Source organism: Ascochyta rabiei, chromosome 14 (genome assembly GCF_004011695.2).
Source record: "Ascochyta rabiei chromosome 14, complete sequence".
NCBI lineage: Eukaryota > Fungi > Ascomycota > Dothideomycetes > Pleosporales > Didymellaceae > Ascochyta > Ascochyta rabiei.
Genome location: NC_082418.1, coordinates 1,012,173 through 1,025,187, shown reverse-complemented (window position 1 = coordinate 1,025,187; position 13,015 = coordinate 1,012,173). Strand labels below are relative to the sequence as shown.

General features: G+C 58.4%; 7 protein-coding genes across 7 annotated transcripts, besides 7 other annotated features; 3 read left to right on the top strand and 4 right to left on the bottom strand.

Annotated features, from left to right (window-relative positions):
- Positions 1–343: 343 nt before the first annotated feature.
- Positions 344–697, bottom strand: EKO05_0008295 (uncharacterized protein; the record flags this gene model as incomplete). The annotated part of the gene is made up of 3 exons (XM_059637266.1): positions 344–405; positions 468–603; positions 695–697. The coding sequence occupies 3 exons, from the start codon at positions 695–697 to the stop codon at positions 344–346; spliced, it is 201 nt and encodes a 66-aa protein (XP_059493249.1).
- Positions 698–758: 61 nt separating this feature from the next.
- Positions 759–882: a tandem repeat.
- Positions 883–1,180: 298 nt separating this feature from the next.
- Positions 1,181–1,251: a tandem repeat.
- On the top strand, positions 1,191–1,634 carry EKO05_0008294 (uncharacterized protein; the record flags this gene model as incomplete). The annotated part of the gene is made up of 1 exon (XM_038946489.1): positions 1,191–1,634. One exon carries the CDS (start codon positions 1,191–1,193, stop codon positions 1,632–1,634), a length of 444 nt encoding a protein of 147 aa, XP_038796745.1.
- A 422-nt stretch (positions 1,635–2,056) lies between these two features.
- Positions 2,057–3,763, bottom strand: EKO05_0008293 (uncharacterized protein; the record flags this gene model as incomplete). Its single annotated transcript, XM_038941356.1, has 3 exons — positions 2,057–2,356; positions 2,413–3,281; positions 3,331–3,763. The coding sequence occupies 3 exons, from the start codon at positions 3,761–3,763 to the stop codon at positions 2,057–2,059; spliced, it is 1,602 nt and encodes a 533-aa protein (XP_038796744.1).
- A 1,092-nt stretch (positions 3,764–4,855) lies between these two features.
- Positions 4,856–9,199, bottom strand: EKO05_0008292 (actin organization and endocytosis protein; the record flags this gene model as incomplete). The annotated part of the gene is made up of 2 exons (XM_038941409.1): positions 4,856–5,933; positions 5,985–9,199. 2 exons carry the CDS (start codon positions 9,197–9,199, stop codon positions 4,856–4,858), a joined length of 4,293 nt encoding a protein of 1,430 aa, XP_038796743.1.
- Positions 5,016–5,047: a tandem repeat.
- Positions 5,419–5,457: a tandem repeat.
- Positions 5,624–5,655: a tandem repeat.
- A 278-nt stretch (positions 9,200–9,477) lies between the features above and the next one.
- Positions 9,478–9,516: a tandem repeat.
- A 24-nt stretch (positions 9,517–9,540) lies between these two features.
- Positions 9,541–9,828, top strand: EKO05_0008291 (uncharacterized protein; the record flags this gene model as incomplete). The annotated part of the gene is made up of 2 exons (XM_038941362.1): positions 9,541–9,597; positions 9,646–9,828. 2 exons carry the CDS (start codon positions 9,541–9,543, stop codon positions 9,826–9,828), a joined length of 240 nt encoding a protein of 79 aa, XP_038796742.1.
- Positions 9,829–10,015: 187 nt separating this feature from the next.
- EKO05_0008290 (S-methyl-5-thioribose-1-phosphate isomerase) lies at positions 10,016–11,240 on the bottom strand (the record flags this gene model as incomplete). Its single annotated transcript, XM_038941529.1, has 2 exons — positions 10,016–10,679; positions 10,726–11,240. 2 exons carry the CDS (start codon positions 11,238–11,240, stop codon positions 10,016–10,018), a joined length of 1,179 nt encoding a protein of 392 aa, XP_038796741.1.
- A 493-nt stretch (positions 11,241–11,733) lies between these two features.
- On the top strand, positions 11,734–12,628 carry EKO05_0008289 (uncharacterized protein; the record flags this gene model as incomplete). Its single annotated transcript, XM_038941494.1, has 2 exons — positions 11,734–12,246; positions 12,293–12,628. The coding sequence occupies 2 exons, from the start codon at positions 11,734–11,736 to the stop codon at positions 12,626–12,628; spliced, it is 849 nt and encodes a 282-aa protein (XP_038796740.1).
- A 373-nt stretch (positions 12,629–13,001) lies between these two features.
- Positions 13,002–13,015: part of a tandem repeat that runs on past the window's edge.

Here is a 13,015-nt window from a genome sequence, read left to right as displayed (position 1 = left end):
CCGGCCAACTGTCAACGTGTCATGAACAGACGAGGAAGTAAAAGTTGCATTGGTATATGCCCTCAGCTCGACTCCAAAGTGCTCTATGCACAGAGGTGTAGTGCGCCCAAACGCCGCGCCCTATGTCCAACAGAATGGCCTAAAAGGAAAGAGAAGAAGTGCTTTTCGTGAAGCGCGCCGCCGTGTTCGCCTCGCTTCCTCGCCACAGACGCCATGGGCGTTTTGCAAGGCCAGGTCTTGCGTAGGCGCCTCCACCACGGGCTCAGCGGTAAAGGGGCCGGGCCTTCGCGGTCGAAGGGGGGTGCGGATGCCGAGCTCGGACGTCGAGGCGCGGAGCAGGAAGCTAGAAGAACATCCTGAGGAGTTCGAAAAGCAGTCCACCGCAGAGGACAAAGGCGAGCAAGACTATTCCGAAGCAGTCAGCACGCGTGCCCTATTCCCGTGGTGCCAGGTGGTGTGCCACGTACTGATCCAGACCTTGCTGATGGGGCTCTTCTGCGGTCCCCGCGGCTTGACAACCTGCACCGTCTCGGGGCGGCCCATCTTCTTCTCCTGCGCCTTCGCAAAGCGCATGTTGGCCTGGCGCTGCTGTGGTGTTTGTGCCTGACCGCGTCCGTTAGCCAGCTTGCTCCCGCAGAGCTGTCCTGATGTGGAGGAGCATCGCAGCAGCCAGGGGGACTAGCGGATAGCGTACCATTGCGACGGACGTGGTGCGGAGTTCGCCGTTCGGGGAGAGAAGGCGAGGCTGGGGAGGGAGGGAAGGAGGGAAGAAGGAAGGAGAGAAGGAGGGAAGAAGGGGAGGAGAGAAGGAGAGAAGGAGAGAAGAAGGGAAGGAGGGAAGGAGGGAAGAAGAAGAAGAAGAAGAAGAAGAAGAAGAAGAAGGCGCGGGCGCGTGGTGTGGTGCGTAGGGATGTGCGAGTGATGCAAGGTGTTCCCTTCGGAAAGGGTAGCGCACAGACGGCGCTAGTGCGGGCCTCCGCGCGGGAGGCGGAGGTTTGCTTGGGATTGTGATGGCATGGGAGCTCCAACATGCCTCACTACCGTCCCACACAGCCCACGCCCACACCCACCACCCACACTGCGAGGCGAAAACACAACCCTACCGCCGCCGACCTTGCTTCTCCACACGAAGAGCACGTGGCATGCTTGCACAACCTGCACAACCACACGAGCGAGGAAGCACCCGCACCATGACCACCACCAGCGCCACCCACCTACTACGCCGCACCACAGCCCACCAACTCCTCCCCCGGACCACACGCCGCACCCTCTCCATCGAGCCGCAGCCCCCGCCACCGCAGCCCCCCAAACAGCCTTCCCGAGTCGGCGCATTCTACAAGTCCTTCTCCGCACCCATCCTCAAGTGCTTCCTTGGCGCCCTCTTCACATACCAGCTCGCGTACTTTGGATGGATGAAGCTCGAGGCGATCGAGGAGGCGCACGATAAGAAGACGGAGATGAGCGGCTTGCACGCCGAGCTGGCCAGTGTCATTGCTGCCAAGCGGAGAGACGCCGAGAGTGCCATGGAGGGCGTGGGAGCCAGGGTGGGAGAGCTCGGGGATAAGGCGGGAGAGGCGACAGAGGGCTTGGGTGTTGCTGCGCGCGTGAAGAAGGGGGGTTGGTGGCCTTGGTGAGCAGAGCGAACCAAGCTTTTAGGTCTCGACGACTTGCTTCTGCGGTTGGCTCTTGCGGACACGTGCACCGCGCAGCTCGAGGTACATCATCGACGCGCGAAGCCACCAGTCATGTGCAGGCACTCGCGAGACCCGAGCGGGGAGGACTTCACAGAGCACGTGTATAGTATGTGCAGGTAAGACGTGTGGCTCCGAGACGCACCTCAAAGCGATCAACCGCAGATAGGGCGGCAATGCGAGGCTCAGATAGGATAGGGCGGGAAACCTCGGCGACCTACCAGCTCGTCCTCATGGCAAGCATGCACTTATCATATAATAAAGACTTACGCAAGACTTATTATATAATAAAGACTTAAGCAATACTTGTTATATGACAAAGACTCAACCAAGACTCATTGTATAATAAAGACTCAAGCAAGACCCTAGAACTGCACCTGGAACCTGGGATTCGTCCTGATGCGCTCTCCGTAGAGTCTGAACAGCACGGGCACGGGGATGAAGCACAGCGCGACAAAGCCAAGCAGCGAGTTCCCCCAGCCCAGGCCGAGCTTATCGTACATGTCGAGCCCGGCGAGGGGCAGCACGGCGCCGAAGACGGAGCGCAGGACCGTGTTTGCGGCAATGGCGGACGCGGCGTGCACGGTGAAGGCGTCGACGAGGTAGGTCTGGATGGTCATCATGGCGGTGAGGTTGCCTACGCCGATGAAGGCTGTGCCGATGATCTGGAAGGCTGTTAGTCGACTGTTTCCATGCTAGGGCCTGGTTGCGGACGACCTACAGGTGCGATCCAGTGTACGCCGTAGTAAGTCGTCCAGCCGTAGAGAAAGATACCGAACGGTAAGCTGACAGCACCTGGGATGGTGAGGAACATGGGAAGACGGTGTTCGGGCTTCGCGTTGCCCTTGGCCTGGTGCTTCTTGATGTTCTTGTCTGACGTTGTTCCGAGCACGCCCATGCCTAGGATCATGCCGACGCCCATACCCAGATACGCAAGCCCGACGGCGCCGGAAGAGAAGTGGTATTGTCCTTCAAACACAAAAGTCATGGTTGTGAAGAACAGGTACAAGATACCGTAATTCACGGAGATGTACAGCGACATGAGAAACACGATAGGCGAGAAGAAAAGCATCTTCATGGGGCGCGCAATGGCGCGCAAGAACACCTCCTTGGGTGACAGACCGTTGTTGAGTTTCGAGCGGAGTTCCATGTTGCCCGTCTCTTTGCGCAGACGAGCCACCTTCTTGTCCAGGATAGCTTGGTGGAACGTCTCACGCCCAACGAGAGCGAGAGAGACACCAAAGACGCCGCCGAAGATGGCCAGGATCCAGAACACCCAGCGCCAGGAGAGCGACTCGACGAGGAATCCACCGCACACGGGACCAACGATCGGACCAAGCAGAGGACCCATGGAGTAGATGGCCATGGCACCAGCGCGTTGTTGCGGGGGAAACATGTCGGCGATCGTCCCCCCACCTAATGTCAACGGGGAAGCACCAGCACAGCCAGCCAGCAGTCGGAAAGCAATCAGCATGCCCATGGATCGGGACAAGGCGCAGCCAATGTTGAAGACGATGAAGAGAACGTTGCAGATGTTGTAGATGGGCACGCGTCCGTACATCTCAGACATGGGTGCGATGACGAGGGGGCCTGAAGCAGGCGTCAGTCTGAGCAATGAGCATGGATCGGAGCAACATACCAATGGCGAATCCGAGGAGATAGACTGACACGACAAACGTAGCCATGAGGTTGGACTCCTCCTGGAAAGCACGCATGACCTGCGGCACACCAGGTGCAAAAAATGATGAAGCTAGAGGTGTGATGAAGGTGACAGCCCCCAGCGCGGCGATGATGGACCATTTCTTTTTCGCTGGCCAGTTGAGAGGATTTGCAGGATCGTCTGGTCCGTCCCAGTCGACGACGTTCGAATCTCGTACCTCTTGTGCAGCTGCGTCGCCGCTCAGTGTGCCTTTGTCAGTGTGTGTTGATAGTGCTTGGCTTTGTGCGCCTTTCTCTACGTCTGCGGTGTATGTGTCGGCATCTTGTCCGTGCTGATAGGCTTCGCTGGCCCTCTCATTCTGAAGGCCCTGTGCTTCCCGTGTAGGGTTGGGGAATGTCGCTGGCGTTGCCATGGTGTAGGTTGAGGAGTATACTACAAGGTGACCTGTTGGTGTGCTTGCGCAAGGCTACGCATGGGAAGCTGACATGGCAAGAAAGGTGATTCCTGCTGAAGACTTACCCACTGGTAGTGCACAATGGTTGGCGACCCGTTGTGGAAAGAGGCCGAGCCGCAACTGCTGTATGCCTTTGGCCGGCGTGCGCGCAGTGGTGTTCAAGTATCCGTGTCGATTGAGGAGATGGCCAGTCACTCGGAGCTGTGCTAGGAACCCAGGCAGTGGGGAAGGAGGTAACGACCAAACATCTCGGATGGTCCGAAAGCGAGAGCGTGTCGCACTCGCATCTACACACACTGAACCCACTCACCAATCACGGCGAGCGCTGGTTGATCAGAAGCCGCTGATCCTGCTCGGGAAAAGCTTAGCCACGGTCGAGGCAAGCTTGAACACGGCAGAGAGCACGCCGCAGCGGAGATAAAGGGAGGGTCGGCACAAATGGTAGCCGAGGGCTAAAGCATTCCAGGGAGTCGTTGAGCCGCCCGATGTATCTTAGGGGTTGACTAGTCGTCAATACGCTCTTTACGATGTTCCTGGGTCCCCTCTTAAACGTGCGCATGTCTCGGGGCTGATGTCTGCTGTCTGCTCGTGAGGTGTAGAGGTGCTGGTATTTGGTGCTCGCAGTGCATCCCGCGGAAGCGTAGTGGCTTGATTGCCTTGCTTCCAGTAGGCCTACACCCTTACCCAAACCTGGCTGCAGCCTTCCAGAGGGAATGAAATGCCTCATGTTGTATCGGATATCAAGACATGGACCATGTAGAAATCTCAATGAAGAGCATGCGACGTTGGCTTAAGGTGAAATAGCCCCGCTGTAGCGGGTTGATCCCCAGATCCTCGCTCTTCCGCACCTCTCCGGCAACTCGAGTCCGATCCACTTGCTTCTCAGGCCATGGGCTTTCGGTCCGAACCCTACAACGTTCGAGAATGTTTGCTGAAAAGGTCGTTGCTAAGACGGAGCACATCACAATGTCGATAGTTCAATGTACAATGGGAAGCAATCAAACGGGCAACCCGCATTATAACCTATTCACACACACGACTTGCTGTTGTCTACAAAACCCGACCGGCGGTCGATGACGTACTCCTGTCCTTGGTCTCGACCTTTCGCAGACCTCTACCAGCCTGGATCTGACCCAGAAGGGCGCCACGGTCCAAGCCACCCGGTGCCTTCATGTTAGGCATTGGGGGTGGTGGAGGAGCACCCCCCATAGGGGGCGGTGGTGGGCCTGGGGGTGGAGGTGGAGCAGAGCCTGCAGGCATCGGTGGAGGCGGCGGAATGCCCGCTGGTGGGGATGTCACAGCTGGACTCTCAGCATGAGAATCCTTGTTGTCCATCGAGGACAAGGGACGCGGTGGTGCCATTGTACCAAACAAGATCGAGGCAAGATGTTTGGCACCCCCCTGCGTAGAAGCCTCATCGTCGTCAGACGACGAATCGTCCGAATCAACGACGGACCAGTCGTCATCATCTTGGCGCCCTCGGGCGGTGCGAGCGGATGGGCCAGCAGGTTCGTTGAAGGTTGGTACGGCAGCCTTGTTGGCATTCTCCTGCGTCAGGCGATGGAAGGGGTTGGTAGATACCTCGCTGGTGTTGCTAGGCGGAGGCGGCGGAGTGTTGTTGTTGTTGTTGTTGTTGTTGTTGTTGTTGTTGTCTTGGGTAGACATCGCCATCTTCTTGTAGAAGGGGTTGGTGGTCTCGCCCCCAGCGACTGGATGGGGACTGGTGACAGCTGATGCGGGCGGGCTAGGGAACGATCCGGGAAGCTGTGGCATGGGTGGCGCTGGCGGCGGTGCGGTGCTTTGGGGCAGCTCTTGACTTGTGGTGGGTGTGGTCTCTTGTGGTGTGATGTTTTGAGGACCATCATCGTCAGAGGAGTCCTCGTCATCGAGAGCCTCCAATTGGAGCTGCAGCTGGCGCTCGCGTTCACGAGCAGCTTCGATCTCGGCACGCTGAGCGGCCAACCTGATTTCCTTCTCCTTCTCTTCTTTCTGCGCGCCAGCTCTACGCTTCTTCTCTTCAGCCTTCTTGAGCTTACCCTGTTGCACTTGCTCCTCCAAAGCTCTCAGGCGAGCCTGAGCAGCCTCACGCTCCTTGGCTAGCTCGTCTTCCTGGCGGCGTTCTTCCTCTCTTGAGATAATCGTTAGCAACTACGCCTTGTTTGCTCTTTGGTCGACTTACTCCATGCGCTTGGTTTCCGCTTCCTGAGCTTGCTGCTGCTCTCGAAGGGCCTGCTCGGCGATCTCGTTGTCTGCCCTCTTCGCCTCGGCGTCGGCTTGCTGTGTGTCGTGCTGCGCAACATCGACCTTGTTCTTGCGCGAGGCTGGCGGAGGAGGCGCGGGTTTCTTGCCAGCAGTCTTAGATGGAGCGGGAGGCGCAGTCGACTCGCCTTCCAGTCTTTTCTGTCTCTCTTGCTCGCGACGTGCATCTTCTTCTTCAGCTTGCCTGAGCTTGTCCTCACGTTCCTTCTTCTCACGTTCTGCACGTTGCTCGGCAGTTTCTCCAGCCTTGACGGGGGCTCGAAGGCCCAAGGCAGCCAAACGTTCAGCCATGCGCTGCTCAGCTTGTTGCTTGATGAAAGCAGCTCGCTCCGCTGGCGTCCTGTATGAAGACGCGCCACCAGGCGTGGGTGTCGAGCGCTGAGGTTCAGCAGCACGAGCGGGGCTCTCATAACGAGAGGTAGACTGGGTCTCGTTGGAGCGCGATGAAGCGCGACCAGTATCACGAGACTTGTCTTCCTTGCGGACGCGAGCAGCACGGCTGCTTCGCTGCAAATCAAAGATAAAGTCCTTGACCTCATCCTCAACACCAAGAGCTTCTTCCCACCTGCGTCGCTCGTGCTCGCTGCGGTTGTCGTGCCCACCCTCTTTGAGGCTGGACTCCAGTCCCTTTGTGTATTCTTTAACGCTATCCTCCACGTCACGGATCATGCGCTCGTTGTTTTCCTTCTCAGATCGAATCCGGGACTGTTCCTTCTCCAGACGCTCGGCTGCGGCACCTGTGTCATCGCTGGCAGGGGCAGGCCTACCAGTCAAGGCGGCGGAACGTGCTTGCATCATGGCTTTGGCACGTGCCTTCAATCGGTCTGACTCTGTCACCGCTCCGCCAGGTCCGGTGCCGACAATCGTAGAGGCAGAGCCAGGGTGCGCCTTGGCATCCTTCAGTCTGAAGAGTTCGAGTTGAGCTTCAGCGATCTCACGTTCGATCCGGCGTACATTCGAAGCGACTTCGGGCAGACGGTCCGTCAGGGTTTGGAGCTGCCGCTTGAGTGCACGGCGTTCGGCATCTGAATCGTTGCCTCGTAGAGATGCTTTAGGGTGAGCATCAATGTCTTCCTGGACTCTGCGAATGCGGCGGTACAGTTCTTCCGCCTCTTTACGGTCCCGGCGATCGAGCGCGTCATCCTCATCAGCAGCGTTCTCGTCCTGAGTGTCCATGGCATCCAGCAAGATCTGCTTCTCCCTGACCGCCTTCTTGAGCTGATCCAGAGACATTTCGTCCGAACGCCCAGGGATAGGCGAAGATGCGCCAGAAGCAGGCGAAGGTGAGCGACCACCAGCGCCTACACGATGTCTTGCGCTTGAGCGGTAGCCAGCGTTGTCGTCGTTATTCCGGAACACGGTGGCGTCCTTTCGGCCCCCAGCCGCTGGACTCCCAGAGCGGAAGGAGTGCGTCTTGAGATAGCTGACACCAGTGCGTTGAGGCTGTAGAAAGGCGCCAGAGTTCTTCCTGTCTTCAGCATCTCCGCGAAGCAGATTCTTCACTGCGCCGATCGAGTCGTTGATGTTGCGCGTAGACGGGGGTACCAGCTCGGGAGGCAGACGATTCGGAACAGGGTATCCATTGAGCTTGCGGTAGATCAGATGCATGGCGACAGCGAACTCGTCTAGATTAAGTCGGCCACGATCCGCCGAGTCGGCAAGTGTCCAGATCTTTTCCAGGTCGGCCTTTGGCAGACCGCTTTGACCCAAGATCTCAATGGCCTGCGCGCCTGCAATATAGCCTTTGCCCATGCCATCCCAAGCTCTGAAGGTATCGTCGTACAGCTTCTTCTCTCCTTTTGTGATAGCCCACGGGATGGTCGCGTTTCCAGTAAGTCCAGCCGTTGTCTGGTTGCCACCCTCTCGCCCAGTCTGGGGCATCATTCGGCCTGCTAGTGCCTCGATGTTGGGGAGGCCAGTGGAGGGTGTGTTGACCAGACCCCACTGACCAGGCATGCCTGTTGGCTGAGCATTGAGCGGTACCATGCCGGTCTGTTGGGGGGTGAGGTTGTTGCCAAAGCCAGTGGGGATTGGGGGCATCGGAGGCCGCAGGCCATTGTATCCGCCTCCGATGCCTTGGCCCAAGGCAGTCTGCTGAGGCTGCACGCCTGTGGGCTGCATGCCCATAGGCTGTTGGCCGTAGCCGGTGGGTTGAGGGGCCAACGAGGAGAGCAGCTGGCTGTTCGATTGCTGGGGTTGCGGCTGCTGGATGGCAGGAGGCTCGTTGAAGGATGGAGCATTACTTGCCGGGGCAGGGCGGCTGGGTTGGTCATCTGCGGTGTTGAAGGAGATGATATCGACCATGCTCGAGACTTCATTCTTGACGCGGTCAGGCAGACTGTTTGGCAAATCTTTACCCGTCAGCTTGAGGTTGCAGAGGTACATGGCGAGGGCGAACTCGGGAAACAGCAGCTGGCCCGACTTGGTGGTGTCGGACAGCGTCCAGATGTGTCCCAAGGCGTCTCCTGGCAGCTTCGAGCGCAGCAGCAGGTCGCGGGCCTGGTCTCCTGACAGAGCCTGGCTGTCTCCTACGGCGGACTTGAACAGCTGCTCAAACTTGGCCTGGTCCTGTACCGTGATGAAGGACAAGCGTATGCTGGGGATCTTGCTGCCCGTCTTTGCAGGAACAGGCGGCGGCACCGAGGACGAGGGCGCTCTGAAGGAGTCGACCATTGCGGACGAGGTCATGCCCGTGGGCTGGGGTCGCTGTGGCTGCGGGGGTGCTTGTTGCTGGTGCTGCTGCTGTGGCGGTGCGCCGGTCTGGAAGGGCTGCTGTGGCGGTGTTTGTTGCTGGAAGCCTTGGTTCTGCTGCTGGTGCTGCTGCTGCTGGCCCGGGTAGCCGGTGAATTGCGACTGCAGCTGCTGGGGCTGTTGTCCAAAGGCCTGCGGCTGGCCCGGATAGCCGGTGAACTGCTGCTGCATGGGCTGCATGGGCTGCATGGGGCCTCCTCCAAAGCCCGTCTGCTGGGACTGTTGCGGTTGCACTGGCTGCTGTCCAAAGCCCGTCTGTTGGGGCTGCATGCCGCCCTGGAAGCCCGGCTGCTGGCCGAAGGGCGGGTGCTGGCCATACGGAGGCTGCGGTGGCCCTCGAGCACTGTTGCCGCCCCCTAGGTACGAGTTGGACCCGGAGAACATGGCGGGCGAGCGGTCGCGGGTCGATTAGGCGGCTCGGGTGCTGCACATGCGAGGTGTTGCGGGAGACGCAGGAGGGAGTGCGCGCGAACCGAACGGAACGGGTGGAGAGGGCGAGGTGTGAGGTTGGGTTCCGTCTGTGCTGCTGGCTGCTGCTCTCTCCAGCGAGTCCAGCCAGCTCCCGTCGCGCTAACGCTAGGCCAGGAGCTTTCGTCATGCAGCCGTGTGGCATTGGGCACGAACTCGCGCACGCGCGTCAGGGCCACCCGCAACAGCAGACAGCAACCCGCAACGCAACCCGCAACCCGCAACCCGCAACCTCCCTGCATCCCATCCCACCCACCATGTCGCACGAGCACAACGGAGCCCCGGCGCCGAGAACAGAGGCTGAGTTCGCCGAGGTAGGGCGCCTCTCCACGCTGCACAACAGCGCCTAATCCCCGTTGCAGGCGATCAAGGAGCTGGCGCGCGGCGAACGCACCGCTTCTGCCCTCGAGCGCCACCTCGACTCGCTGGAGAGGAAGATCGAAGAGCTCCTCGCACAGGCGGAGAAGGCGGAAAGGGACATGCACGCCGGTGCCGCGTCGACGAGCGGGGAGCCGCCTTCACGAGACAAAGCACAGCGCTCGTGAAGCGTTCCAGAGTGCCACCAAGGAAGATCAGAGCGATACCCATGACTTCGACCGAGTCAACGACGAGATGCACGAATATAGATGAATAGGAATACAGGCGGCTGTCGCCTTGTCGTCTTGGCACTGCTTCACGTTTCACGTCTGTATCTGGCTGGGTATCTGTTCTCACACGCCTGCACACGCTCGACTACAACCCGCCAATGGTCGACGGCTTCGCGTTGGAGCCCTTGGCCTGGAACGCCTCGTCCAGGTGGAATGCGCCCTCGCTGTCCTTCTCAAACACACCCACCTCGGTGATGATGCCGTCAATGAGCTCGGCAGGAGTCACGTCGAATGCTGGGTTCCACACACCAATCCCGTTTGCCGCAATGCTGACCGTCTCCACGGCTGCGAGGTCCAGGTTGACTCCGTCGTGTCGTGGCCCTTTGACGAGAGTCACTTCTCTGCCAGGGCGCTCCTCAATCACAATGTCCGCTCCTGACTTGGTCTTGAGGTCGATGGTGGTCCTGGGTGCAGCAACCAGGAACTTGACTCCGTGATGTTTCGCAAGAATAGCCAAAGAGTAGGTACCGATCTTGTTAGCAGTGTCACCGTTGGCAGCAACGCGGTCAGCGCCGACAACGATGCCAGCAATGTTTTCGCTGCCACCCCTGAGTCGAAGCAGTGCCGCGGCCATCGAGTCTGTGACCAGGGTAGCCGGTATCTGGTCATGTACCAGCTCGAATGCAGTCAGCCTCGAGCCCTGGTTGTATGGACGAGTCTCTGAGCAGAAGGCATGCTTCAGCGATCCGCTAGAGTGCAGAGATCGAATGACACCAAGAGCAGTCCCGTACCCAGCAGTGGCAAGTGATCTAGAAAAGTCAACCATGGTACCTGCGTCCGGTGACAAGCACATACCCAGTATTGCAATGCGTCAGCATGCTTACCGGCCCCTTCTTGCCAGCTTCTGTCTTCTTCACGATCCACGCTGCGCCATGCTTGCCAATGTTCTCGTTGTCGCTCACATCATCGACCAGCATCTGCTCTGCAGCTTTGACATACGAGTCCCTCACAGAATCTCCGCTAGCACCCTCTTGCGCAGCAGCGTCTCCGGTGCTCTTTCTCAACTTCCCGGCCGCATCGGCAAGGTTCACAGCAGTTGGCCGACTGGTAACCAAGTAGTCCAACTTTTCCGTGATGAACACCTTCACTTCTTCCGCCACCGAGGGAAGCTTCATGTTGGTGAGCTCGACGGCCAGAGCCAGAGCAGCGACAATGGCAATCGCGGGTGCTCCTCGCGTTCGCATTTCCTTGATTGCATGCCACGCATCGGTGCTGGAGTAGATGTGGTCATATTCTTCAGCGTGGGGCAGCTTGAGCTGATCGAGGATCTCAAGATAACCCCGCGAGTACTTGATCGCTTGGAGCACCATGTTGTTGCTGTTGAAGTTGGCTGTGGAGTGATTGGACAAGGCAGAAAAATTCAAGATGACGACAAGCTTGGGTCGTCGTCGTTCTTACCCCACCAACCCTCATCGAGGGGCAGCAAGCACATGAACAAGGTACCCAGAAACAAAACCTCCACGAGGACCATTGAGACATCACCTCGCAGCTCTCCATGCAAACCACACCCAAGTCTGGTTTGGTCGCTTTCAATAAAGCTCGCGTCTGCCAATGCGACCCACTGTCCAGTCTAGAGAGTTCCAATACAATGACATCAGGACTACCCAGACGAGCGTGCGGTATGCGCAGGGCGGCGTTTAGAGCCGCCAGGGCAAGAGTGATTGGTAACAGCTGTCCACTCTGCAGCTTTCTCCCATGTTCACTGCACCTCGACTGATCTGTTTGTTTCGTTTTGCCATCTGTACCTCGACAGTCACTCGTACGATACATCGTCACTCAACTATCACTAAGAGCACGCCCAACATGTCAAAGCTCAGCTTGAACTCCACCCTTCCTCTTCCCAACTCCCCCCACAAGATCCCCCAGCTTGGCTTCGGTGTCTACCAGTCGCCCCCAGAGACATGTGTCAAGTCATGTCTCGCTGCCTTGAAGGCCGGCTACCGACACATTGACACGGCGCAGTACTACGCGAACGAAGAGCAGGTCGGGCAGGCGCTGAAGGAGTCTGGCCTCAAGCGTGAGGAAGTCTACCTCACGACCAAGATTCTCAGCCCAGGCGACGACGTTGACTCGACCTACCAAACTGTCTTGGAGAGCGTCGAGAAGCTCGCCGGTAAGGACGGATACGTAGATCTGTTCTTGATCCACAGCCCCAACGCAGGCCCTGAAAAGAGGAAGCTGATGTGGCTCGCGCTCGAAAAGGCAAAGTCTGAGGGCAAGGCACGCGAGATTGGCGTCAGCAACTATGGCATTGGACACATGGAGGAGATCAAGAAGATTGGCAAGGTCTGGCCACCTGCAATCAACCAGATCGAGGTACGTTGGCTTGTATATCCCAGGCTAGCCTACTAAAACTGTTCAGCTCCACCCCTGGTGCCAGCAAAAGGACGCCGTCGAGTACTGCCAGAAAAACAACATTGTCGTCGAAGCATACTGCCCGCTCGTCCGCAACCAAAAAGCGGAGGACCAGACACTGAGTAGTATCGCGAAGAAGCACAGCGTAAGCGACGCCCAAGTGCTCGTACGCTGGAGTCTGCAGAGGGGCTTCGTTCCACTCCCGAAGAGTGACACCCCGTCCAGAATCGCGAGCAACGCCGACGTCTACGGCTTCGAGCTCGACAAGGACGACATGGCCAAGTTGGACAGCCTGGACGAGGCGGCAAAGGGCGCGCTGGTGCAAGCAGTCAGCAACGAATAGAGACCGGCTGGTGGCTCGCGAGCACTGCGCGCCATTCCAGGATGCGATGCCATACAAGATCTTCTCAACGCGGTCACCAAGAAACTCGAGACGTGGCTTTAGGAACTGACCTTGACGCCTTGGGAGGAATGGGAATACGACGAGGAGCTGCGGATACGCAGTGCCAGGATGTGGAAGGCCTTGTATGATTCCTCGCCAGACGCAATGGACTTGGACCACTGGAGGGACAGGTTTTGGCAAACGCTGATAGAATGCAATACTTTGCCACCCCCAGAAGTCTTTTACCTGGAACTATGCCTGTGACGAGCCGCCTCGACTCCACCGCAACCTATCCATCCCTCCCCACACACTCACCCAACCGTCTTCACAGGTTAAAAAGAATAAAAA